Below are 27,487 nucleotides of genomic sequence, written 5' to 3' on the forward strand. Positions count from 1 at the left end.
TTATTTTTAAAGTCCAGCTCAAGATGTAGAGTAAGAATAGTCCATTTGTCTCCATTGCTCAATAGAAAGTAAGTGGAGGTACAAAACAGCCCGGAGGGACAATTCCCATGAGCAAGGTTTAGAGGAATGAGATTGGATAATTTAATCTACTGGAGGATAAGATAAAATATCTTATTTTATAATGTTTCTTTTAAATAAGTTATGTACTGTTCTCACTAGACCTTTGTAATATTCCTACTAAAAACTTACTTGCTATTTTACTGGCTTCCTGTCCATTAAGAAATAAGAGAAACAGAAGGTCCCTGCTATTTTCACCACATGTAATAATAATGAAAATAATAGTCATAGTACTTTAAAGATACAGTGTAGAAATCTAAATATAAAATAATGAGAGTAGGGAACTACTTTTAAGAAATATTAATTGAACTTCTATTGCCATCAGAAGTACTGGGGGAAATGCCTTATAAAATATACAGCAGTTTCCAAAGAGATAGAAGAGCAAATACTAAAAATACATTCATTTTTAGCTGCTCTTTACCCTTCTAATGTGATAACCAGGGAGAAACTCAGTAAAACAACTGAACATTTATAGGTAACATAAAGCTAAAAACTCTTATGTTTAATAAGGACCGGAGAATCTATAGAGCATCTTTCCTTCTCAAGGGAGCCTTACCCCAATTTAATAGTTCATGCAGTTATAGTGAAGTGTTTTCATTTTATAAATTGTTGACTTTGATTAATCCAAAGCTTTTACTTTTTCTCTGATGTAGGTGTTTTAATTTATTTTTATTTAGTCTTAGCGTCAAGAATTTCCTATCATTTTATGAAGAAAATTGTTAACTTCAATTAGCAGAAATCCACTTTTCCATTAACCAGTTGATGTTTTGCCGAGTAGGTTTAGAAAATACTCTTATGTTCTGTCTTGTCTAAAATGTGTGTCTAGGCTTCATCTGCTTTCTACGAGGGTGTGTGTGAATCATAGCATTTCCTAACTGGGATTGGCCTGGCTGTGCTCCATCATGTTTAAATCTTGATGACTAAGCATTTTTCAACAAGACATAAGCGAAATGTTTTGTCTGCTTTCTCTTCTTGGTGCATAAAGAAGATGAGTTGACACAGTGAGACAAAAATAAGACTCCCAGATTTTTTGCAGATAAATTTTTTATCTGCGAAAATCGTAAGTATGAAACAGAGTGACAAAGATTTCACATTTTGTGCATTTCTTTGGTCATCTTGCAGCCTTTGTATGTATTACTCTTCACTTATGATTTTTGTGTGGACTTCCCGGCTCTTGACCCGCAGTTTGTTGACCTGGGACTCAGCAATGTCAGCCCTCTCCTCAGCCTCCTCCAGCTCGTGCTGGATCTTGCGGAACTTGGAGAGGTTGACATTGGATTGTTCCTCCTGAGAATAGAAATGCATTTATGAGAAGAAAAATTTCAGATTTCTAAATTCTTAGGTCAAATTGGTCTTGAACTTTTTTTTTTTTTTGGCTTAGAAAAGATCCACTCCAGTAAATCTTTTAAGAAACTTAAAGGATTGCTCTTGAACTTTGTTCTTGTATGAACTCTTCTCATGTTTCCTGAACTCACAGATAACAAGAAAAAACAGGTGACATTTGCCTCTAAGATATTCTAAGAAGAAAAGTGTAACATGCGAGCTACTCCTAACTACCTGGTTTCCAGCTTTTTTTTTCCCTCAGAATTCTGAGAATGGATACAGACCTTTTAAAAATACAACTTCATATTATGATACCAACTCTATAAGCCTTGAATATAAATTGTTGCCACTTGAATATAAATTATTGCCATGGCAGTTTAGAAGTTCACGAAGAGCTTATTGTTTTCTGAAATAGTCAGAGAAGTGTCTCATTAAGCTTGAACCTATAGCAGTGAATTTGAGAAGGCAGGCCTGTTTTAGTTTCCACTAATCATTCATTTTTAAAAGGCTCATTAAGAGCACTCTAAAATGTAGCATTTAAATTTAGACCATTCATAAAGCTTGGAGTCACTAAATAATGTAGTGTGAAAAACGTCTCAGATTTCCTCTTACAGATGTGAAAAGAGGACATAAAGAAAGGTTAAATGATTGAGATGTATGTGTTTGTGTCTGTGTGTGTATGTGTGTGTATATGCGATTTCTATTCTCATTCTCTCTCTATTCTCAGACCTTAGAGGTGATGGAGAAAAGAAAAACATAAATGGACATAGGAACTAATTTGTCATACATAGATATGTCTCTCTGTACTTAGGAAATTGATAACATTTGATCATTATTTCACATGAATCATAGTATAGAGAAATTAGAGAAAGTGGGTATGCCAGGGATCTAGTGGTTTAATTTTAACCAAGACCTTCTGAGCTCTTCTAGACTCATATTCAGCTACCTACTTATAGTCTTCCTTTGAATATATAATATTTCAAATTTAATATTTCCAAACAGAATTCCTGTTTCCTTCTTGCCCTGAAAATCTTTTCCTCCCTGAATCCCCCTTTTTAGAAAGTGTTACCCCATCCACCTGGTCACTCAAACCATAAACATGCTTGATTTTCTTTCTCTCGCCTTCCAAGTGTAGCCTATTAGCATAAATATGTAATTTCACTTCCAAACTATATCTTGATTCTTTCCACTTTCCTCCATCTTCTCTACTGCTACTCTAATCCAAGCCACAGGACCACCTCCTAACGTTTCTTCCCAAGTCCACCTTTGTTATCCAACAGTCCATTCTCCACACAGTAGCTAGAATGCCTTTTTTTTTTTTTTTTTTTAATGAAAACCAGATCATGACCGATCTAGTTTATAACCCTCCTGTGGCTTCCCAGTGCCCATTACACTTCGAATAAAATCCAGACACTGTATCATGGCCAAGAATCAAGAATACCCTGTGACCTGACTGCTTCTCACTCTCCAGCCTGCTCAGTACCAACCTCTTTCTTGTTCCTATACTCCCAACTACACTGGCCTTTCTGCTCCTTGAACCAAGCTCTTTCCACCCAAAACCTTGCTGTTGCTGTCTTTCTTCCTAAAACATTTCCCCCCAGCTTTTCTAGCGGTTGGTTTCTTCTCATTCCTCAGACCTTTCCCTTTTATTCTTCCTCATTTTATTGATCTTTTCTTTTACCCCTTTAATGAAATTGGCCTGAAAGTGTTGATGAGAACTGGAGGCTGCCCAATCACCCCAAATGGTTCTGAACTTACCGCTTCCTCTGCTTGTCTCTTGTAAGATTTCACCTTTGATTGCAGTTTGTCCACTAAGTCCTGGAGCCTAAGAATGTTCTTGCGGTCTTCCTCAGTCTGAAATAAAATTTTAGAGTGAGTTTCTTGATAATACAAATATCACCTTGCAGACTGGGGTGAAAACCTGGAAAGGTCATTTTCCTTACTTGGTAAGTGAGTTCCTTCACCCTTCTCTCATGTTTGCGCAGACCCTTGACAGTCTCAACGTTGCGTTTCTGTTCACTCTCAACTTCTCCTTCAAGTTCACGTACCTGCAAGAAGATGGGTATTTTAAAGACATTTATCATGATCTATACATTCATCTAGATTTCTGTTTCTTTGGTGAATCATGGCACTTTTTTTACAGGTAGTTTTTCTTGCCCTAGTTTAATTACACCTGTTATAAGTTCTTGGGCAGAAAGGACTATTTCTTATTCATCTCTGTATGTCCCAGATCATCTAGCAGTGTTAGGTATTCAAAATTGGTTTGCTGGTTTGGAACAGAATGAGAAATATATGCTGATTAGGAGACCCACCCTGGCCTCCAGTTTCTGGATCTGCTTCTTCCCGCCCTTGAGGGCCAGCTGCTCAGCCTCATCCAGGCGGTTCTGCAGGTCCTTCACCGTCTGCTCCAGGTTCTTCTTCATCCTCTCCAGGTGGGCGCTGGTGTCCTGCTCCTTCTTCAGCTCCTCAGCCATCATGGCCGCCTAATTAGAAAAGCAACCAAGGAAGTCAAGGAGGCTATAGATGTCAGGAAATGTCACTGGTAAATCAATGGTGAAATGTGCCTGCAGCTCACATCAGTGATGGCCTTCTTGGCCTTCTCTTCTGCGTTGCGGGCTTCCTGGACAATGTCCTCCATCTCTCCTTGCAGTTGAGAAATGTCTGTCTCCAGCTTCTTCTTGGTGTTGATTAGGCTGGTGTTCTGGTTAATATCAAATTTAAGAATATTAAGTACATGAGAGCAAAATTAGGGGCCCACTATTCTAATGAACTAAGAAACTAATCAATTTAATTAATTCATTAAGTTACCTCCCTATTCCATTAATGATCTGAGTTGACCATATATATATATATAATTTTTTTTTATTTATAAGGGCAGACACCGGGAATCAAACCTGGGTCTCCAGCATGGCAGGCGAGAACTCTGCCACTGAGCCACTGTGGCCCACCTATGACCATATATTTTTAAAAGACAGTCAAGTTGGATAGCACATTTCAGACAAATACAAATACTGTTAATCCCCCAAAATTAAATGTCTTAAACTTTATCCTCATAAAACATTATAAATAAATTTCTAGATAATGCTAAGATTTGAGCAAGAATTTCCATTTAATTCCTCTATATTTTTTACTATTCTAATATGGTAAACTTACCTGGGTGTGGAGGAGCTGGACACGCTCGCTGGCATCCAGGAGCTCCTGCTCTGCCATCTTCCTGCTCCTCTCTGTCTGCTCCAGAGTGGACCTCAGCTCCTCAATCTCAGCCTGCAGCAGGTTGGCTCTGCGCTCCACCATGGCCAACTGCTCCTTCAGGTCTTCCTGGCCCCGGAGAGCATCATCCAGGTGGAGTTGGGTATCCTGTGGAACGAACACAGTCATTGAGACACCATGTTCTCAGGGCTGCAGCCACCCCAGTCATTCCAGGCCTAGCTCTTGCACCCCTGTACCTTGAGGATGCCTTGGGTGTTCCTGTAGTTCCTCAGGGCCTCGGCCGCCATGCGGTTGGCGTGGTTCAGCTGGATTTCCATTTCATTGAGGTCTCCCTCCATCTTCTTCTTGAGCCTGATGGCGTCATTCCTGCTTCTGATCTCAGCGTCCAGTGTGCTCTGCATCGACTCCACAATTCTAATGTGGTTTCTCTTCAGCTGGTCAATTTCCTCATCTTTTTCAGCAATTTTCCTGTCAATCTCAGATTTGACTTGGTTGAGTTCAAGCTGGATGCGCAGGATCTTTCCCTCTTCATGTTCAAGAGATGCCTTAATGCAAGCAGGTGGTGACATTAGCAGGGGAATGGACTGTATGCTTTTCTAGAAGTAGGTATTCCTACTCTTGTGCTGCCATAACATATCTGTATTCCATTGTTATAGAAATTTTTACACTGTATTAAAGTTGATTTTGTATACTTTTATTCCTCAGCTAGATTTTGATCTTGAGGGCAGGCCCTTAACTTATTCACCATTGTTTTTTCAATATTTCGTATAATTCTTGATACATAGTTATGTTAGTTGTATATAAGGTCAGTTCATCGTTATGCTTAGCACACAGAGTAAAAATTATTTTTCTTTTCTCTTAGTTTGCCAATACCTGTATGCAAAAATTCCAATTCCTTTTTTAATTGTTTTAGAGTATATGGTGCAATGCCTACCTCTGCCTCCTCTAAGGCAGCCTGAAGTTCAGACTTTTCTTGCTCAACTTGCTTCTTTATTTTTTCTAGTTCATGGATACGTTTCCCTCCTTCTGCAATCTGCTCAGTGAGATCAGAAATCTCCTCTGTTGGTGAACAAAAGTATAGAAATGTGTTCAGAGGGAAAAAATTATCTTTCAAGTCATTGTTTTTGTAAAGGTAAAGTGTACTTACGTTGCAAATTCTTATTTTCCCTCTTCAAGGTTTCAAGGTGTTCTAAAGACTCCTCATAAGCATTCTTAATCTTGAATAGTTCTGTGCTGAGGGAGCGGGACTCCTTTTGGGAAGCTTCAAGTTCAGCATGTGTCTCTTCATATTTCTGTTTCCATTCTGCTAGCACCTGAGTTACAAGGAATAATGAAGAAATGTAGTGGAAAAGTTTGAAAGGATGAAAGCCATCTATGTAAGTAATTTTCAAACAGAGATAAGATGATCTATGACTAAAAAATAATTAGTAATGAGAAGAGTAAGAAGCCAAAGGAGTCCCCCACCTACCCATAGAGTAGGAGCTACTGAGAACAGCTCTCAGATGGCATGGATAAGGCACACTGTAAGTAGCAGGCTACAGTTAGCATATGTGTATTGAAGCAGAAACAGAATACCTTATCAAAGTTCCTTTGCTTTTTGTCTAGGGCTGCACAGGCAGCATTTGTCCTCTCAACATCAATCATGAGGTCTTCAACCTCATTCTGGAGCCGCTGCTTCGTCTTTTCAAGGGAAGCACATTTGGCGTTCACAGCTTCTACGTGTTCCTCAGCTTCTTGCAGACGCTGGGCCAGTTTCTTTCTAAAAAGTGAAACATAGAGGATAGAAATGAATGGACCTTGGCAGTCACGGGTATATCAAAATGGGTACAAGGAAGTGATTTCCACAGTCAGACTCCTTGGATATTTTGCTTTCAAACTTATTTTTTAGATCTGGTTCTGTATTAACTCATTCCCAATCACTGAAAACAACCCAAATTTCAATATTACTATAATTCATAGTCTGGATAGAAGGCCATTCTTGACCAAACCCAGCCAACATATTACCCTTCAAGGTAGTTGGTTTGTTCCTCTGTTAGAGATTATTAACATCTACCTTGAATTACTGTTATTTATGTCTATGTCTCCACTAAATTTTGGTCTCCAGAGAGTGGGGCCTGTATTTTATAGGTCTTTGTATTATTATGGACTCAAATGCTTAATGAATTGAATTCTAATGAAATATACTTGATTTTTTGTCTGTGTTATTGTATCCCTTATTTTTGCCAGCTTTTCACAGAAGGAGCTTTCCCAAGTCAAAATAAATTCGCTTTGAGGGCACTTCTCAGAATCCCTCTAAGGCATGTCACCAAAGCATCATTCACAGAATAAATGATCTCCCTAAACATTCTATTAAATAAGTACTCCCTTCCTGTTTGGATTATGCCTCAGTCTTGAACTTTTGATTTACATTAAATATTTAGTCTTTTATGAAACCTATTTCTTTTCTTCCTCATTATAGAATTTTCTGCCTACTTTTTTATTATTAACTTTATGTTACTTTCCCCCCTACAAATAGGCGTATTTTTACATCTCAAAGGAGGAGATGTGCTTTTTATCCTGAACTTTTTTCTCTTACATATGTGTCACCCCAGAACTATTTGTTCTATCAAGGGCTAAGAGGCACAGGAGAATTGCAATGAACTCTTATTCTATCTGCACCATTATAAATGGAATAAAGTTAGAAGTTCTGTTTTCATAATCATTCAGCTTCCTCAGCTTACATCCCTTCTTCTTCTAACTCCTACTCTAATTTCTTTCCCTAAACAACTTAGAGTATTTGTTTTTCCTTCTTAAGCTTATATCCACACATATATTTCTGCCAAGCTTTTATTTGTTTTAGGAGCAAGGCCCCTGATGCTCATTTAGTACATATAGCAGCTGCACGGTGGTTGTTAGCAGAGATATTTCCATTTCAACCAAGTCTAGAACGTACTTGGCCTCCTCCAGTTCCTCTGTGCGCTGGATGGCATCTGTCTCGTATTTGGTCCTCCACTGAGCAACCTCACTGTTGGCCTTGGACATGGCCCTCTGCAGCTCAGCCTTGCCTTCCTGCTCCTCTTCATACTGTTCCCGCAGCAGGTCACAGTCATGGCGAGCAGACTGCAGGGCGTGGGCCAGGGCACTCTTCGCCTGGAAACATAGAGATTGGCCACTTCATTTTATATCTTTAAAGTGATTGCTTATTCTCAAAGTGCCAATAGATTACTTTGGCAATACAATAGAAGAAACTGTAGAAGTAGGCAAAAAACAAATAACCACAAATACAACAACATAAAAATTAGGGCTTTACCTTTATCTCTTCTTCAAGCTGCCTTTTCAGTTCCTCAATTTGTTGTGTAAATGCTTGTTTGCCCCTTGAGAGCTGAGAAACTAATGCATCCTTTTCATCTAGCTGGCGTGAAAATTCACCTATAATGACCGAGGTTCAGGAAATGCACATTACTTTGGGAATTAAAATTCAAAATTAAAAACTGCAGGGGGGAAAGGGAGCAGAGTCTGAGACATAACAGAGAGCATGAATTACCAACAAACCGCCAATACCCAGTTCAACCCAGATGAGCAGATTGATGTAAAAACTAGAAGTATGAAGAACCTGAGGCAATTTACATGCTTATGAACAATGCAAAATATTTTGGGAGCTATTTTAGATGATTTAACCAAAATAAAAATTGATGAAGAAACATATTTCTTGGCAACAGAGCCAACAAAATATTTGTTCTTTTTATCTAAAGCAATAATGTTGTACTAGTTTTCCTTCCATTGAAAATTGGTTGAAACAAAGAATTTATCCTGTGGAAAGTAGGGGACTTGAAGCGAAATTCAAACAAAAATATTGGAAGCATTTTTATATTAATAATCAAGTATCCTTCCACCCCCAGAATGGATTGGTTTATGCATAACTAATCATTTCCCAAACTAAGTTGCATTTAACTTTGTCTCCAATTCCATGAGCACTGTAATTCAGAAAACGCACTAGATTATATTAGAATGGGGGAGGGAGGTTTGCAGCACCATTTTTGAACTAGTTGCATGGAAGCCTTCTGTCTTTGACATTTCAAAAGAATCACAACTTTCTTTTTATGTAATATATTTTTATATTATACATCATAGCATAATATATAATCATATATATATATCACTGAGTTACTAGGGGTAAACGTGTTGAGGAAGAGAAACCACAAGGAACATTTTGACTTCTTGAGAATACAGTTTTTCTTCTCCATGAAATGTAATAATCACCTGCATAACAATAATAGAAACTTTACTTTCAGCCTTGTTCTAGTAAAACCAATATTTGAATAAGTATGAAAGAGTAGAGTGACTCCCTGACACTTTGACCTGCCTATTAGTTTAATAGTTTGAATGACCCCAGTGAACAATTTCCATCTTGATACCTCTTACTTGGAGAGGTAGAACTTAAGTGGAAGTTTGGGTGAGTTCATTGGAGAGGAATAAAACCAGAGATTCTCCCATTTGGTAATCAAAAAAATTCCACAAATCTCACTTGAACGCTCCTGAGCATATCTGGTCCTGAAAATGTCCTTACTTAACTGTTAGTTACTAGCAATCGGCAAGACTTCAGGACAAAGACTGGAGTGAGCATTCTTACATGTCACATCACTGCCATAATCTGTTTTCTTTTAAATGGGGATAACGTTACAAAGACTAATGGGATAATAAAGTAATAAGGAGTTTGTGAAAGCATTTTGAAAAATGGAAAGACATATTGTGAGGATTCACTTTGAATTTGATACTTTTTGATTGAAAGTAAATTAGCTTTGAAATGTTGAAAATCAGAAAAATCTGGATCTCTTTTTTTAAAAAAAGGCAACCTAGGACAGTAGTCAATAATGTTTTCATGTTAGTGGGAGGTAATATATGAGTTTGAGTAACTCAATACAAAGTTTTTCAGCAAATTAGGTATCCAAGGCACCCAAAATTTATCATTCCAGGTGACCACGGGGGAGGGGCCCACCTGACTCGGTCTGCAAGCGTGCTCTCTGAGCCGTCAGGTCATTAATCAAACGTTGCTGCTCTTCTTCCTTTGTTTTAAGTTCACTCAGTTGGTCCTCTAGAGTACGGCACATCTTTTCAAGGTTGCCCTACATGAAAAAAAGTACAAATATTTGGACCATGGAAAGTTTCAATAATTTAAGCATTCCACAGGAACAGCAGTACTCGTTTGAGAAGAAGCTATCTTTACAAACAAGGATATCCCAATAACAAAGGTCTTAGAGCAGGATGGAAAGAGTAACAGATAATAGTTTAATTATACTGCTGCTAAATTGCCAGGTAAATTTAACGTCTTTGCTGAATTGTCTTATCTGTGATGTGAGAATGATATCTATGTTAGTGCGTGACTTTTTTTTTGAGAAGCCAATTATGTAATTGTGCTTAAGGGGAAAACAGAAGGCCTAGTTAAGGTGAGATGGCCTGAAAAGCTCAAGATGTATAGTTGAATTTTATTTTTTTGTTTGGAAGAGCTTAAGTTTTGACTATCCACATTACTCGGAAATGGCTACTCTCAAAGAGCGAGTACCCTGTCCCGACACACCCAGGTTGATCCAAATTCCCCCTACTCCCTCCCTTGCATTGCCATGGTCTTCTCTTGTCAATTACTAATGGTTTTTGAAAGGTTAAATCACACCTGAGATCTCTTTAAGGCTTAAATCACTATGGTACCTTGGCTTTGGAGACAGTCTCCATATTACTAGCAAGGTCATCAATCTCCATCTTCATCTCACTCTTCTCCTTCTCCAGTTTCTGCTTGACCCTCTGCAGGTTGTCGATCTGCTCCCCCAGCTCAGCCACGCTGTCCGCGTGCTTCTTCCTCAGGGTGGCCGCCGTGGCTTCATGCTGCAGCGTGGCCTCCTCCAGGTCCCGGCGCATTTTCTGGAACTCAGCCTCCCGCTTCTTGTTCATCTCAATCTGGGCAGAGGTCGCCCCGCCAGCTTCTTCCAGCCGCTCGCTGATCTCCTCCAGCTCCCGGGAGAGGTCGGAGCGCTGCTTCTCTGCTTTGGCCCGAGAGGCCCGTTCTGCCTCGATTTCCTCCTCCAGTTCCTCAATGCGGGCCTGGGAATAGTGAAAAATACAAACTTAGCTCCTTCATGTCAGTAATTTTGTCAGGTTGAGATAGACTGATGGAAATCAGGGACTTACTTGCAACTCCTTGATTTTCTTCTGCAACTGCATACCAAGTGCTTGTTCGTCTTCAATCTTGCTTTGCAGATTGTTCATTTCAAACTCTTTCCTATCAGGAAAGAACTTTATGTCAGCCACTAAAATAATAATAGATAACTTCCCCAGAAAGCTTTTGCCCTTATTGCTTACTTTTTCAGCTTTTCATCAAGTTGCTGTTTGTCATTTTCTATATCCATTATGGATTCTTGGGCCAATTTTAGGTCACCCTCCAGTTTCCTCTTTGCTCTTTCTAGGTCCATCCGGATTTTCTTTTCTTGTTCCAAAGACCCTTCAAGCTAAAAGTTAATAATACATAATACAATCCCTTTGAGTAGCCCAACCTTCCCTCCCAAGTTGAAATGTTAAACATTTTAGACTTCATTTATACTGACAACTAATCACTACATTATTTTAATTTTTCTATAAATTTGGCAGATTTGTCCCATCTATTCCATTTTCATTGCTATTTACCTAGTCCAAACCATCATAATTTATAAGGTAAAATGAGCCTTATTACTATATTATTTCAATAAACTACTAACAAGACATGCCTCCTCTATCTTCCCATGGAATCCATTGGATTCGGTGCTTCACCACACATGCACACCGTGGTAATACTTCCAAACCATGACCTTTGATTATTCCTCCCTTACTCAAGCATATACAGTGGGCTGCCTATTCAATATCTGATCATGTTTAAAGCCAAATTTGTCTCCCACATTCCTTGTTCGCTAAGAAAGAAAGTCTTATCGATCATTTTTGCACCTATGCTGTGCTGTGTTCCTCACTTCCTCCTCATACCTTCCCTTAGTCTACTCATCTTAAGGCCCACTAAAGACCCACTTTGCAAGCTTTTTATGGTGAACATACAGACCTTTCTTTCCCCTAATTCTTTTTAGCCATATTGTCTATTCCTTAATTTAATTTTCTTTATTGAGATCTTAAATTCTCATGTGTACATTTTACTCCTGGAATGGTGTATCTTTAATTCATAGGAGACACTTGATAAGTACTCATTACATCACAAGAATAAAAAATTCATGCTTACTTTGTTACAAAAAAAGAAAATTATTTTTACATGGTGCTAGACTTACATCATCCACTTGCTGTTCCAGCTTGATTTTAGCTTTGGTCAGGGTGTTCACTTTATCCTCTTCTGCCTGCAGGTCATCCAGGGTCTGCTGGTGGGCCTCTTGGAGGGCCTTCTTCTCCTTAGTCAGCTTTGCTATGGTTTCATCCAGGCCTGCCATCTCTTCTGTGAGGTTTTTCACCTAGAAAGGTAAATTAAAAGGTGATTGCCACTCTAAAACAGCTTAGTTGGAAGGAAGAACCTGTAAACATGATTTCTACCTTATTTTCTGTGGCATGTTTCTCCTTTTCAACCTTGGCCAGTGTCAGCTCAAGGTCATCTATGTCTTTCTTGAGCTCTGAACATTCATCCTCCAGTTTCCTCTTCTTGGCTGTCAGCTCAGCATTGATCTCTTCCTCATCCTCAGCTCTCTCAGTCACCTCCTTGATTTTGGCTTCGAGCTGGATTTTGGTTTTGATCAACTGGTCACATCTTTCTTCTGCATCAGCTAAAGCATCAGCTTCCTGAGAAGGGTCAATAGACACTTTCAGATTTTAATTCCATATACTTTTTCAGGTTTTATTAATACTTTGAAGCCTAACAAGTACCATGTCTTAAAGCTTCATGTTGATTTTTCATTAGATTTCTACCATTCGGAAAATATTTATTGGTCACTTATTGTGGTACCCTAGACAAAAAAAGGAATTTAAGTTGTGGTTCCTCATAAAATTATGATATAATTAGATATGTTATATTAAATATGTTGATATAGAAGTCCAGGTCAGTCATTATTCTTTGCTTAATATTAATTTTCAGGAAAGTTTTGTACATGAAACACTACACATAAACCAAGTGCTAGGTATCTCATAGGTTTCAAGGAGGGAGGAATAATGTAAGAAAAATTAATTTAAAGAGAAGACTTGTCTTCTAGTGACAGAGTAGCTCAGAATTAAAGGGGGAAAACTAAAGGAAAGAGAACATGTGAAAAGGTGGTACTTAGAGGAGAAGCTATCATGCTTCTCATGAGAAGAAACAGCAGTTGGAATATAAATTCCATGTGTCTCTTGCTCAAAATTAGATCCTCATTGCTTGGCACTTCATCAAATATTTATTAAATGGATTAAAAAAATTTTTAATCAGAGAAGTTGGAGGATTACAGAAAAATCATGTAAAAAATACAGCATTCCCGTATATCCCTTGATTGTTGACACTTTGAATTCGAGTGGTACCTTTGTCACAATTGATGAAAGAATATTGAAATTTTACTATTAACTATAGTCCATAATTTACACAACTTAAATTAGGTGCATTTTTCCCATAACCACCCCATTACTAACACTTTGCATTAGTATACTTTATAACAACTTCCACTTTTAATTCATGAAAGGATGCTTTTATATTGTATTATTCACTATAGTCCATCGTTTATAATAGGGTTCACTGTGTTATATAGTCCTATATTTTATCTTTTAATTTTTATTCTCGTAACATATATATAACCTAAAATTTCACCTTTTAACCACATTCACGTAGATTAGTCAGTACTGTTAATTACACTTACAACATTGTGCTACCGTCACCACCATCTATGTCTAAAACTTTATGATCAATATATATAGAAATTCTTACAAATTAAGCATTAACTACCCATTCTCTACCTCCAACCCAACCCCTTGTAACCTATATTCTAGATTCTAACTCTTTTTAAATTTGCTTATTCTAATTCTTTCATATCAGTAAAATCATACAATATTTGTCCTGTTTTCACTAAGCATAACGTCTTCAAGGTTCATCAGTGTAGTTGCATGTATCAGGATTTCATTCCTTTTTGTGGCTGATTAATATTCCATTATATGCATATCACATTTTGTTTATCCATTCATCATTTGTTGGACACGACTTTCATCTTTGGTAATTGTGGATAATGCCCCTATGATGCTATTCGTGTGAAAATATATTAAATGAGTTTTGATGGAAAAATATTGAAGAGTTCATACTGCACTCAAAGGAGAGGAGTATGCTTAGTTTTAGCTTAAATTACCCCTGTAATCATCCCTTGATTCTTGAATGTGTGGTGAGCCTTACCTCACTTTGGAAAACTCTGATCTTTGCAATAAATAAGGAAAATCACAGTGCTAAACTAGATATGTGCAGTTCATGTTTCTTTAAATTTTCTAACTGTGCATACAAAACCAATAGACCCACGAGGCCCAATCTAGACCCCCATTCTGAATTCAGAGAACTAACTGGTGACCTTTAATGTTTTCTTTATTGCTTTGGTGGTAGCGACTAAGCTCTTTTGGCATTTGGGTCACAATAAAAATGGGGAAATGGTGGCTCTTAACCAAATATTTCTCACCAAGCCTCTGGATCCTAATTGGAACATCTGAATTAAAAGGGAGAATTGTCATAACTACCCACCTATCGCTCATGCTTTGCATAAAAATTAGCATTATGTACGGAAAGCATTGCCATTATCCCTTGCAGTGATCATATTCTTTCAGGAATTAGAGAGTTCTAAAAAAAGAGTAGAGTGGGCAGTCCCTAGGGAAGTTTAAATAAGAAAATTCAGAATTTTGGCTTTGAATTTGATGCATTTTTATCATAAAGCTTCCTCCCTCCTCACTATGAATATTGGTTTTTTTCCCCCTTATTCTTATTTGCATTTTTTTCAGTAGGGAAAATCCTAGGGAACAAATAGTGCCTTATTTCCTGTCCATATTTTGCTAGGAAAAACATTGGGGCAGGGAGAGGTAGGGAGGAAAATTATTTTTATTCTTTCCATCTCTACTGCAGGAAATCCTACCATAGTGCTTTTTAATAATGTTGTATATGAAGTTTTATAAAATATCCTAAGGGGTTATGAATTAGAAAAGATTGCTGACCAGTCCCTTATTAAGGGGGAAATCCAAACCTTGCTATAGTGATTATTGCTTAACAGAAATTTTAGCATCGGATTGCAAGCAATGGGTTCTGATACTCACAGATTGAACCTGGAGTTGCAGGTCATTTTTCTCTTGCATCAGAGTTACCATTTTTTCTTCCAGCTCCTTTCTTTTGGCCTCAGACTTTGCAAGGCTCTCTTTGGTTTTTTCAAATTCTTCTTTCATGTTGGCCATCTCCTTTTCTGTTTCTGCACTCTTGAGAAGAGGCTTGATCTTGAAATATAGCTTCATCCAGGGCCAGTGCTTCACATTCATGAAGGCACGGATATTGTACTGGATGCAGAAGATGGACTCTCTGTGATATGAACAGATATATTCAAAGTCAGATTATAACAGGTAGCATAATTGAAAGGCTTAGGCTGATGGGGTTAAGTAAAATATCCTTGTCAGTACCGTCTCTCCACCATCTTCTGGTACTCCACTCTGGCCAAGAACCCTCTGCACATGGCCTGGGTTCGGGTGATCAGCTGGGCCAGCTTGTCATCTCTCATCTCCTCTAGGAGCCCCAGAAGACCAGCTTTGAAAAAGACCTGCACAGGGACAAAATCCCAGCTCGGTAAATTTACAGAAAATTCAAGGGGACAAGATTTGCATCAGGTAAAATTTAGAGAAATACCTTAGTGTGACCAAATTTATACTGGGTGTGGTCAATGTCAATGGATCCAAGGAGCTTCTCAGAAGCCTTCTTGCTATCAATGAATTGCCCTTCAGGAATAGCGCTTGCATTTAAAACTTTGTATCTGTTTAAGTAAAAAATATAAATGATATAGCTGTTGGCACAAACAGGGTATCTTCCTGCCTTACTATAGAAACAACATGGCTGTTTAGTAGTCCAGTAAACATAAACAAGAAATCATAATTATCCCTTTATCTCTTCCTTGTATATTCAAAAGATTTGACACTTTTAGTCTGTCTTTATTGAATCTGCTAATTTCATTTCCTTTCTCTTCAATTTTAGTAGAAAGTATGAAGAATCCTTCCACTGAAAAATTAAAGTAACAGGAATCTCTTAAAATAATTCACAGTGAGAATTTCTGACCTCTGTTTGAAGTCTGCATACAGGATTCTGCTGGGAAACCCTTTCCTGCAGATGCGGATGCCTTCAAGCACACCGTTACACCTTAGCTGGTGCAGGACAAGTTCGTGCTCCATGGCCCCTAACAGGAAAAACAGACTTGCTTTTTAATGGTCAAAAGCAACCCCTTTAGAGTTTACCTGGATCTCAGAAGTGTCTTACCAGGAGTTTTTGTTTCATTGGGGATGATGCACCGTACAAAGTGGGGGTGAGTGCTCCTCAGGTTGGTCATCAGCTTGTTCAAATTCTCCTGCGGAACCATAGGAAGATTTGTTTGAAAAAAATACACTATTTTCATACATTACTATTTACAGATATAATTATTGTGATCTATGACATCGATTCAATTCTAATGAATATCCAGATTTGAATTTGCAAAGTTATCTCTGGAATTTCCATATTCCAAACTTGCCCTCATTACAAGCATTTTTTTCTACTACCTGTTGAAGTGACTGTGAAAGTTATTTGGTTCGCTGCTGTCAAATTTCCTAGTATACATTTTAAATTTAGTATGATATTCTGAACATATGGCAATATCCCACACATACTCTTTTGTCTAGAGACACGGTCTGTTTTACTGTAAATTCAGAGTCTTCCTCCAAATCTCTCATTTCATTCTTTACTTGACTTTAAATTTTGTCTGTTACTCTATCATGTGCTTATTCTTTGTTGCAGTTACAAAATAGTGTCGTCCTACTGGTTCCATAGAAAGTAGCCTTTTAATGCCTCATTTGGGAATTGACAGAAAATTGACTGCCATGTTACCAAGTATGAAAAGTTTTCCAACCTATGGAAATGCTTGTTTTTCGAAATAACTAGAGTTTCAGTTCAGAACATTAGCGATGGAATTGCCAAAAGAAGTTAATTTTCTTTAAGGAGCTATTATCGCATGGTTTCTTACTTCTTTTAACCTAGCCTCCAGTTCCCACCTTTATCCTTAACTTGAAATCTACCCATTTCATTTCTATACTAATATAAATCTAAGTACCTAAATCACTTGTGGCTCCCAAAGGCTCAACCATATGCTTTAGTTAATTCTATCTCAATGGAGTCTTTTACGTGTCAAACTGCATGTCAAACGCAGTTTCCCTGCCTTCACAAATTGAATTTTGCCATCTGATACTGACTTCTACAATTAACTCTCATCACTTTTGACCCCTCCCTCTCTACTGTTTCAAAGCTATCTCCTCCAAACTATCCCAAATCTCTCTAAGGCCCAGTTGTATCACTATCAGCTGACCTGCTCCTTGAGTCATCCCAGTTCTGGAATTCTTGCAAATTTTTTACCAATAAAAGAAAACTTAATTTCCTGAATCTAATTACAGAGAAGAAATGAATTTCGTACCCTGAAGAGAGCAGACACAGTCTGGAAAGAAGAACCTTTCTTCTTGCCGCCTTTCTTACCTCCTGCCTCTAAGGGGCAAAGAAAGCACAAGCAATCATAGTAAAGTCTTTTCTGTGTTCACGTTTTCTACATTAAGTAAAAAATAAATTCCATAGAAAATTACCTGCTTCGGCTGCTCCTACCCCAGGGAAGAGGTTTGCCAGAGTCTTCATTGCAGACTTCTGGTACAGCCCGACCACGGTCTCGTTCAGGGGGTCCTTGTTCTTGTCCAGCCAGCCCACGATGTTGTAGTCCACGGTGCCGGCGTAGTGTATCAGTGCAAAGTGGGCCTCAGCCTTGCCTTTGGTAGGCTTGGGCTTCTGGAAGTTGTTGGATTTTCCAAGATGCTGTTCATACAGCTTGTTCTTGAAGGAGGTGTCTGTTGCCTTGGGGAACATGCACTCCTCTTCCAGGATGGAGAAGATGCCCATGGGCTGAATGACCAGAAACAAGTATAATTTGAATCTTGTCTGCTTGTAAAAATAACAAAGTTACATTAATGATGTCATCTGAGCAAAACCCTCTTTTAATTCCTTATATTTCATGTAAAAGCATTCCTTTGGGCAGAAGTCATTAATTTAACAAGTATTGAACTGGTGCCTATCATGAGCCAGGAACTGTGCTAGGCTCTTATAGCCGAGAATAAGCCAACTGAGGACCTTAAGGAGTGGCTTCACCCAAAAGGCCTTAGAGCAGTATTTCTCCAAGGGTGACTTGCAAACCAGCTACATCCGAGTCACATCAGCTTCTGGTTAAAAATGCAGTTTCTAACTCTTTATCCCACACTTACCAAAAAGTCTTTCTGGGGCTGGGATTACAGAAATCTGAAATTTTATTAAATACATATGGCGATTCTTTGGCAAAGCTGAAGATTGAGAAACGTTGCCTTAAAGTACTGGAATTTTATATTTCAAATGCCAGTAATAAAGAATCTATTGATGACAAAGACAGAAAAAATAAAAAAAAATCTTCTGATCGAAGAGCTTTTATTTTAAGGAAAGAAGGCTTTAAATATAAAGCTTTGCATTGCCAACAGTGGGGTAGTGTAAAATTCTAGGCCTATAAAAAATATTCAGTCTTCTTTTACAAGAACACTTACCACATGGTTGGCACTATGGATTTGCCTACTCTGGCCATTTCATAGGAATGAAATCATAATATTTGTCCTTTGTGACTGGCTTCTTCCTGTTTTCATTTGCAAGTAAATATCTTTTATCATAGTATATGCCAGGGTCTTATGATTTCCTTTTAAATACCAGTTAGCACTGTAATCTGTGGTCTGAAAAGAGTAAACAAACCTTCTCGATGAGCTCGATGCAGGCAGCCAGGTCCATCCCAAAGTCGATGAACGTCCACTCGATGCCTTCCTTCTTGTACTCCTCCTGCTCCAGCACGAACATGTGGTGGTTGAAAAACTGTTGCAGCTTCTCATTGGTGAAGTTGATGCACAGCTGCTCAAAGCTGTTGAACTAATAAATAAGCAAAAAATACAAATTAATACACCATTTAAAATTAAAGCTTCTCTTCTGAAAGGGACTTATCTCACTCAATTAGCCTGACAGCTCCTTTAAGATACCATGGCTTTGTCCTTTTAACAAGCTCCTTACTCCCACCTGTTCCATTTTTGTTGCTGCAGGCTGGGAAGGGTGACTATAAAAATTATTTCTTAGATATGCAGTATTTATTTGCGATAAAAATTGTGGTTTTTTTAAACTCCTGTTTTTGTTCATCTGAAATATCTTAGAGATTTATAATCCTCCTGATTATGTTCTACAAGTAGCTAGGTCATGTCTACATGAGCCATTCTGGTTCTTATGTTATCAACAATAGGAATAAAAATTAACTGCTACACTTTGCTAAGTACTTATATATAATAAGTGCTTTTCACAGTCACTTGTTTAAAGTGATAATTAGCCCATCTCACAAGCGAGGAAACAATAGGAGAGAAGTTAGGTGACCTGTGCAAGACCATGCTTATAAGGGGCAGAGTGGGGACTCGAGCACTTTGACAGCAGAGCCATTGTGTCTCTCCCAGAGCTTGAGTGGAACTGTCCTGCATTTACTATTCATGGCATCTAGATGTAAACACAATTGAGGATTCCCCCCTCTAAAAGTATGAATGCCCTGCACAAAAGGCAAAGATATTCTACGACATGGATAAACTTGGCAAATATTGTGCTTAATGAAAGAAGCCAGCTGCAAAGGACAATATTCGGCAACTCCATTCATATGTAATGTAGAGAATAGGCAAATCTATAGAGACAAGAGAATAGACTAATAGTTGCCTAGGACTTGGAAAGTGGTGGGGAAACATGGCATGTGACTAATAATTGGTATGGGGTGTATTTTGAGGTAATGAAAAGGTTCTAAAATCAGTAGTGATGCTTGCACAACTCTATGAACATACCAAAAATTAGTGAATTGTACCCTTTAAATAGGTAAATTGTGCAGCATGTGAATTGTATCTTAATATAGTATTATTTAAAAAAAAAGCCAAGGAGGTTGCAGATTCACGCTGCTATTACTTTTCTTAGTAAAAGTATTAGTGAAATAGAATAATATTTTCTTATTAAAAATATTCCCTATGTCTGCTTAGGAATTTCTGGAAATGCACTTATCCCTAAAACTCAAAATTGACTTTCATCCAGTTCTCCTCAGTCTACTTATAGGGAAAGATGTGGCAATGTGGCCTCTGGATCATATCTCATACTGCTGTCTGCTAGGGGGCTTCTGCAGCCTTATTTCCTAAGCAACGCAGGACATATATTTTCTTAGATAAATTTGAGTTTCTTTACAATGTCATTGCCATCCTCTGTACCTGCATATTGCAAAGGTTATCCTAGTATTTTAATTAGGCAGATAACAATCTTAAAGTCTTTCTTGAAATTTTTTATTGTCTTCCCCACTGCCACCTTAGTGTCCTCATTGTCTTCAAAATCTTTATTGTTTGCTGATTGTGTGTTTGGGGACTGTGCCAACCGCTTTAAATTCACCTAACTGGTAGAAAGATCTCAGAAGTGGAGTACTGAGATTATCTGAAGTGCTAGGGGCTTTACATATATAGGTACTAGTTTAATTTGCACAAAGATCTGTCAGATACCATTTCCAGGTATAAGTTCCCACAGCTGGTAATTGATGGAGCTGGAGTTTGAATCCAAATTAGCCTCATTCCCAAGTTCAGGGACATTTGGCCCTCTTTCATTTATCACTGTAGTGCAGTGGGCTCTTTCTCATAGACCAGTGACCACACTGACTGCGACAGCAAGATTTGTAAACTTTTCTGTGACAAAGTTTCTGCTAACTCACATCAAAGATCTCGAAGCCGGCAATGTCCAAGACCCCGATGAAGTACTGCCGGGGCTGCTTGGTGTCCAGCTGCTGGTTGATGCGGGTGACCATCCACAGGAACATCTTCTCGTAGACGGCTTTGGCCAGAGCACCCACTGCGTTGTACACCTTCACAGAAGAGCAATATTTGCTGGCATTATTTTAAAGGCATGCTGTAAAAGCCCACGTAGTGTGCGATTCATTGAGATCATGCATTTACCTGCTGCACAGTCTGGCCTTTGGTGACATACTCATTGCCGACCTTCACCCTGGGGAAGCAGAGGGCTTTGAGCAGGTCAGCAGAGTTCAGACTCTGGAGGTAGGCTGCCTTGTCAGCAACTGCAGAGAGAAAATTCATAAATGCAGAGTAATGAGTGAATCCCTTTATAAAACTCTCTTTGGGGGTCGATTTGCATATGCCCATCAGAAGCTCAGCTGCAAAAGACACAGGAGTTTGGAATGGGCATTTTGTCTATGCTTTCTCATGAAACCCAGATGGAGATTCCTTTGATACCTTCAGTGCCATCTGGCTCAGCTTGCTCCTCACGCTGCTTTTGCTTGAATTTCATGTTTCCATAATGCATCACTGCCCCTGTGAGCTTGTAGATGGATACTCTTTCATCAGAAGTGAAGCCCAGGATTTCAATGGCACTCTGCCAGGAGAGATGATAGAAGAAAAGTTAGGGCAGAAGTTGTTTAGGTGAATTTTACTATATCCTCAGGGAAGCACACCTACAGTGGGTCACTATTGTTGTTCCCAAACATAATTGATTTTTAAAATAGTGTGTGTGTCTTACATCAGTGGCCATCAGTTCTTCTTGGTCATCGATGCTGGGAACTGTGATCTCACCCTGGCTGACGAAGGCGTAGTCATATGGGTTAGTGGTGATCAGGAGCATTTCTGGGTACATAGAATTCAGAGCATATATTTTACATTAGAACTTGCTAACAAAAGTATTAACTTCTAGCCTGTGAATTTAAGTTCTGTCTTACCAATTAGATCAGGCTTCTTGTTAGACATGATCTGATAAAAAATATGGTAGCTTCTTTCTGCCTTTAGCTGGAAAGTGACTCTAGACTTCTCCAGAAGATCTGCATTGGAAAGTATACATTGGTTTAGGGGGAAAGTTTGTAAAGTACCCTTGGAGTCACTTTGCAATTTAGGGTCATTAGTTAAATCTTGTTGGGCCCTTGAGATTTCAGTTAAATGCTCCCATGGGGAACTGCATATTACCACTTTGCAAACTCCATTGCAGTTGCTGTCACCATCTTTGGAGAGAAACTGAGGTATCCTGGCTTCTCACACAGAAAAATTTTGACACTTGGAATATAACTGAACCTTGATGTCTCCTCCCTCCCCAGGGTCACCTCTCATTCTGTGTTAGAGGAGCTATTAAGAGGATCTTAAGAGTATCATTTATCAAGGCTGGGACTCAGAGAAATCTCATATCCTCAACTCACTGGCAACTCATTTATGCCTAGTGTTAGTTTTTTCTTAGAAAAGTTTGAAATTGATCTTGAGGTTGGGATACTTTGAACAAGCTCCAGCTTGTCTGTCAATTCCTAGATTCATTAATGTATGCGTAAAGTGAGTAAAGCACACAGTAAAACCATGCATAAGACTGGCATAAACTACAGGCATGTTTGGCAGCATACTGGGCTTTTACAAACTCCAGACTCAGCAGGAGCTGCAAAGTGTCCCTCCAAACCATGATTTATCATTCTTGGATTCTATTTAAGAGGTTTTGTTACTCACATGTTTCAATATCAGCAGAAGCCAGTTTCCCTGTGGTACCAAAATGGATCCTGATGAATTTACCCTTGCAATTAAAAAAAAAAGGTGATGTTATATAGAAAACTTGATGCATATGAAGGATGCAATTGAAATGATAAGTTAGACAAGACTTTTCTGGCACTTAAGGGTAGAGAAGACTCCTCTGTGACCAAGAGACTTACAAAGCGCGAGGAGTTGTCATTCCTCACGGTCTTGGCATTGCCGAAGGCCTCCAGTAGGGGGTTGGCGCTGATGATCTGATCTTCAAGGGTCCCCTGCAAAAGCAAAAGCAGTTTTCACATCTGGGGCTCAGGACTTTTCTTACCTGACAGCCCAGATAGAACCTTAATTCTGACCATTGCTACCAGACCCACCTGCATTTTGCCAGAAGTAGTTTCCTCCTTTCTCTTCTCCCCAGTCACTGCAATTGTTGCAAAGTACTGGATGACACGCTTGGTGTTCACAGTCTTTCCTGCCCCGGATTCTCCGCTGTCAAACAAATTAAGTGCTGTGACAAATGAAACTACTTTCACCATTAACATTTATAGCTCCTGCATCTGTATTTATATATCAGAGAGTTTCCCAGACTTTTCTCTTTGTCTACCTATAGCTTATATTTTCCATTGCTTTTCCCTGACAAAAAAAGAGTATAGGAATTCATTCATTATTCATGCAGCACATTTATTGAATGTTTACAGTGTGCAGGCCTCTTTTCTAGGTGCTGCGGCCTGAGGCTTCAGCACCAGAAAAACAGCCACTCAACAAATCCATAGTAAATGAAGCAATTAGTAAGAGACTTTACAAAATGAGGCACTTGCTCTTCAGCTTCCTGGGACTAGAGACATAGCCCAAGTTAAGTCTTTGAAGGAATAGACATTCCCCAAGACAGTCTTAAAATAAACCACTAGTAATAAACTGTTCTACCTTCAGAAGGCTGTTTGTGTCTGATTGCTCTGGTCTGGGATTTAGCCATGCCCAGAGAAAGCATTTTATATCTTTTACTCTAAGCAAAGTTCTGAGGAACTTTCTAGACTAGACTAGCAAATGACGTAATTTGGGGCATCACTGTTTTACATTCTGATGTAATCTAAATGCTGCAGTAAAAGGAAATAGCATTCACTTCGAGGGTGATCATGTCATTGGTTTAGTGTGAGGGCATTAACTGATTTCTTCTTTTGATGTGCCACTTTCCAAGTTAAAATAAAACACAAAGTCTCAGAGTAAGAATACGTACGTGATTAAGATAGACTGATTCTCCCGATCTGAGGGGGGAAAAAGTGGGATAGTCAGCGTATATATCAGTTACAGAAATAAAGCTTTCTAAAGAGAAACAGTAGGGTATTGAGTATGTGTCATATTTCAGTGGAGTTTTTCAATATTTTATTGTTAAAACATTCACAGTGTTATTTTTAAGTCTCTTAAGTTTGGAGAAGAAAAGCATAAAATATTGTCCTTTCTTAAATTCCGTAAGTCCCCACAGGAAGTGGAACCTTTGGTTTGGTATGAAGAGCAATGTGCTACAAAGCCAGGCAAATTGATGAGTTGTCATCTATAGATTTCAGTAGCCTGCTGTCCATTGATTAATGCATAAAACTGAAAAATGCATACTATGTTAAGAATATTATTTCTATTTGAATCAAGGGTGATTCAAATAGAATAAAAGGGGAGGGGCCAGAAAAGAACTGTTTATGTGCATAGAGTCTCAAAATGCCATCTTCATTCATGATGGGGACAGCATTTCTGAGGTGTACCGTGATGACTTTAAAGCGATAACAGCACTTCCCATAGCATCTCATTTATAATCGGCAAGAGACACTGGCATTAAAAGGATTGACACGTTTTTTATTTCTAGTCAGACAATATGACCCTGTTATTATTTAATCTTACCCTCATTGCTTAACTATATTAAATGTCATGAATTTCCAAGCAAGGAGAGTGTAAACAAATTAAACTAAATAGCAACAGAGAAGTAGCGTCAGAACAATAGTTTATTTCCAGATTTGACAGTGTGTGGTTCAGCGACTTTCACCAAGTACCACCTCTCTGTGCTTTAATACTCTCTTCTGTACAACTCGGGGGGAGTGAGACTGGGGGTTGGATTGAATTATTTCTAAGGGCCTTGCTAGCACTAAAATTTTGTGATTATGTGCGGTAAAATCATATGAAAAAAAGTTGGGTCACTCACCCGTCAGCATGAACTGATAGGCGTTGTCAGAGATGGAGAAGATGTGGGGCGGGGCCTCCTGGCGCTTTTTGCCTCTGTAGGCGGTCACCACCTCTGCATTATACACCGGCAGCCACTTGTAGGGGTTGACGGTGACACAGAACAGGCCTGAGTAGGTCTGTACCAAGAAAAGGAATATAATTGTTTCATGGGGACCTTAGCATCTACTATTAAAAAAAAAAAAAGAACTTCCCACAAGAGTGGGTCATGAGGGGGCTCTCACGTAGATCATCCAGGCTGCGTAGCGCTCTTTGAGGTTGTACAGCACGGCAGGCTCGTGCAGGTGGGTCATCATGGCCATGTCCTCGATCTTGTCATACTTGGGAGGGTTCATGGGGAAGATTTGGTCATCCTTCACTGTCAGAGTCTGGTAAACAGGAAAGATAACTCTATCAGTTGAGTGACCAAAAAAAAGCCCCAATAAAACATGGCAGGTTTCTGGCAGTCTACTCACCGCTCCACCTTCAGTCTTCACTGTCACTTTCCCTCCTTCCCTGCTCTGGACTGTCCCTTTTACAAAGGATTCCTTGGGCTCCACCACAAAGACAGATGTTTTGGCATCAAAGGGCCTGTTCTGGGCCTCAATGCGCTCCTTTTCAGACTTCCGGAGGTAAGGGGCAGCCTCCCCAAAAACAGCCATTTCTGAGTCTGAACTCATGGCTGCAGATTATTGCTGGTAGCCCCACAAAGGACCCTGCCTGGCAGAGGAAGAAAAGAACTGATATCAATTTGGAGACTGAATGATTAAGAATCACAGCTTACAAAACCATTCTGTATTCACGGACACCTTAAGTGTTTAGCATAGCAGTGGGTCTGGCCACCTCCCTGGCCTTTTTGCAGATGAAATGTCAGACTCCCATGTTATGTGCCAGTGCTGACAGATACTTAGTCATGCATTTGGAAAGAGATAGTTGTTTCTGGCTCACCTACTAAGATATTTTAGCTCCTTTCTCTGTTTCATTTGTTATGTATATTACTCTTAATAAGCTGCCTGTAATTGGTTTATACATAAAGGTGGTGTTTTCCAGCTCTTTTCCTGATTGGTTCTCATCTTCCCAATTGAATTATGAACTCCTCATGGACAGGGGATCCTTTTTCTCCTAAGCCATCCTCCACACCTCTTAAAATACAAACTGGGGCAGAGAAGGGGCTCAAAGTTGCCTTTGTGAACTAAAAGAGCAATAGAAATATGTTGCTAAAATTATAGAAATTATTTTGACATAGTGTAATAATTGCATTCTAGTACTTGCGATTTAGAAAAAACTAACCTAATATAAAGGCAGGTGGAAATGGGAAGTTTTGTGTTGCATTGCTTTAAAAAAAATTCCAGTGTGCATCAATTACTCTTGTCCCTGTCATCATAATTTTGACAAGTTCAGCTTCTCCACCTGTCTTTAGTGTTTTTTCTCAATCTAGTTCTCAAAGATTATAAAATATTATTACCTATGTTGCTCTTTTACTAATATTCTCATAATTCACAAAACTTTTTCTTTCAAAGACTCATTCATTTCTTGCCACTTCAGCATTTAGCAATCCTCTTATTAATCATGCTGTAGAATCTATTTTATAACAATAAATATACTTTCTCCAGGAAAGCTCAAAGCACTGGATAAAGTTTTTTGTATTTTTCCATTCAAACTGCAGGTACCCAATTAATTAAAATGGCCTTGTCTTGCTGAAAATGTTCACATTCATATTTCCATGTGATACATTTAAAACTTTTTTCATTTTACAAATTGTGAAATAATATACATATTAAGCAAATTTTCCAAGGCAAGAATCCAATCCCTATTTTATATCCATTTAGATAATATTTCAAGATTTTTATATTATGTAGTACTGAGTAGAAACTGTACTATAGGAAATTTACATTTTCTCTATAAATGCACAGTAAAATTCTGAAATGTTGCATTGCATGTTGTAATTAAATCATTTAAAAGACAAACTACAGTGCTATAAATAGACTCTGAGAAAGCAGTTTCATATATTGTAATGAATGTGAGTTAATGAGAACTGGTTCTAAAGTTCCCCCAGTGTTTTCCAAAAGAAGTATCATCAGCCATTAAGTTGAAATGCTTTCATTTTTTTAACTTCCAATTTCTCACCAAACCACTGTAGAAAATTTCATTCACCATATTAAGAATGAAAAAAAAAAAAAAAATCAGGATCTTACCTTAGAGATGCAACCTTGAAGTGGGTCAGAACCTTAAGAAAAAAGCAAATTTCTTTGTTTAAATTCCAATTACCGATAATAACAAAATACTCAAATATGGACCTGGGAATGCTAAAACATCTGATTAAAATTGCTATGCAGTAGGTTGGTGCTTCAAAGGAAGGACTGCCAGGAGCTGCGGGCGCCAGGATGTGTGGCATGCACTTGGGAAGCCAGACATGACACAGTGTTCCCCATCCCTACAGTCTTCAAACAGAGCCCTGTCCTCACACACACTTACCTTGAAGCTTTATGAGGAAAGACAAGTCATACTCATTCCAAGGGTACTTTTATAGGCTCAAATATGGAAAACATGTAGCCTCCTCCTCTTTCTTAAAACATATTTGGCAAATCATGTTTTTGGCAATGAAGGTTTCCAAGTGTAATTCCCCTCATATTAGTGATGTTTGGATATAATTAGAAATATTTCCTCTTACATTGGGTTAAGTATATGAATCAATCTCCTATAAATAATTTGAGTTGCTGGCAATCTACAAGTGATCTGCCTTTGGAATAATATAAGGTGGTGTTTCAGAGGCAACTATGTGCTGGAATCCCTGGATTTTATTGCCTACCGTTCTTCTGTTTCACTGGGTTGCCTCTGTAAGACTTTTAAACTGCCTGCACAATTGCAGAGATTATTATAC

At 38.6% G+C, this 27,487-nt stretch overlaps 2 protein-coding genes across 10 annotated transcripts in view; one reads left to right on the forward strand and one right to left on the reverse strand.

Annotated features, from left to right (window-relative positions):
- The window catches only part of LOC143688250 (uncharacterized), a 298,694-nt gene that overhangs the window by 166,894 nt on the left and 104,313 nt on the right, over window positions 1–27,487 (forward strand). The gene's annotated exons all lie outside the window — the stretch shown is intronic.
- Window positions 1,131–26,932, reverse strand: LOC143688246 (myosin-1). The gene is made up of 39 exons (XM_077165974.1): window positions 26,802–26,932; window positions 25,083–25,326; window positions 24,852–24,995; window positions 24,590–24,746; window positions 23,639–23,666; window positions 22,779–22,893; window positions 22,587–22,679; window positions 22,387–22,450; window positions 21,624–21,722; window positions 21,428–21,531; window positions 21,145–21,283; window positions 20,851–20,969; window positions 20,610–20,759; window positions 18,602–18,772; window positions 17,428–17,737; window positions 17,265–17,332; window positions 16,082–16,169; window positions 15,884–16,001; window positions 15,461–15,584; window positions 15,238–15,374; window positions 14,884–15,139; window positions 12,181–12,423; window positions 11,925–12,101; window positions 10,981–11,126; window positions 10,810–10,900; window positions 10,333–10,722; window positions 9,626–9,752; window positions 7,940–8,058; window positions 7,583–7,779; window positions 6,226–6,409; window positions 5,798–5,963; window positions 5,585–5,709; window positions 4,887–5,195; window positions 4,594–4,797; window positions 4,016–4,141; window positions 3,753–3,923; window positions 3,384–3,488; window positions 3,199–3,294; window positions 1,131–1,404 (listed from the first exon to the last, which is right to left on the reverse strand). The coding sequence occupies exons 2-39, from the start codon at window positions 25,284–25,286 to the stop codon at window positions 1,252–1,254; spliced, it is 5,817 nt and encodes a 1,938-aa protein (XP_077022089.1). The 5' UTR covers window positions 25,287–25,326; window positions 26,802–26,932; the 3' UTR covers window positions 1,131–1,251.

The sequence above is a fragment of the Tamandua tetradactyla genome, chromosome 6 (assembly GCF_023851605.1).
Source record: "Tamandua tetradactyla isolate mTamTet1 chromosome 6, mTamTet1.pri, whole genome shotgun sequence".
NCBI classification, from domain to species: domain Eukaryota; kingdom Metazoa; phylum Chordata; class Mammalia; order Pilosa; family Myrmecophagidae; genus Tamandua; species Tamandua tetradactyla.

Excerpts from the sequence above, each read along its gene's own strand:
- LOC143688246 (XM_077165974.1), bottom strand. The coding sequence starts at position 25,286 with ATGAGTTCAGACTCAGAAATGGCTGTTTTTGGGGAGGCTGCCCCTTAC. Across the intron at positions 12,102-12,180 it reads AACATGCCACAGAAAATAAG|GTGAAAAACCTCACAGAAGA; the intron begins GTAGAAATCATG and ends TTACCTTTCTAG. Across the intron at positions 8,059-9,625 it reads ACGCTTGCAGACCGAGTCAG|GTGAATTTTCACGCCAGCTA; the intron begins GTGGGCCCCTCC and ends CGGTCATTATAG.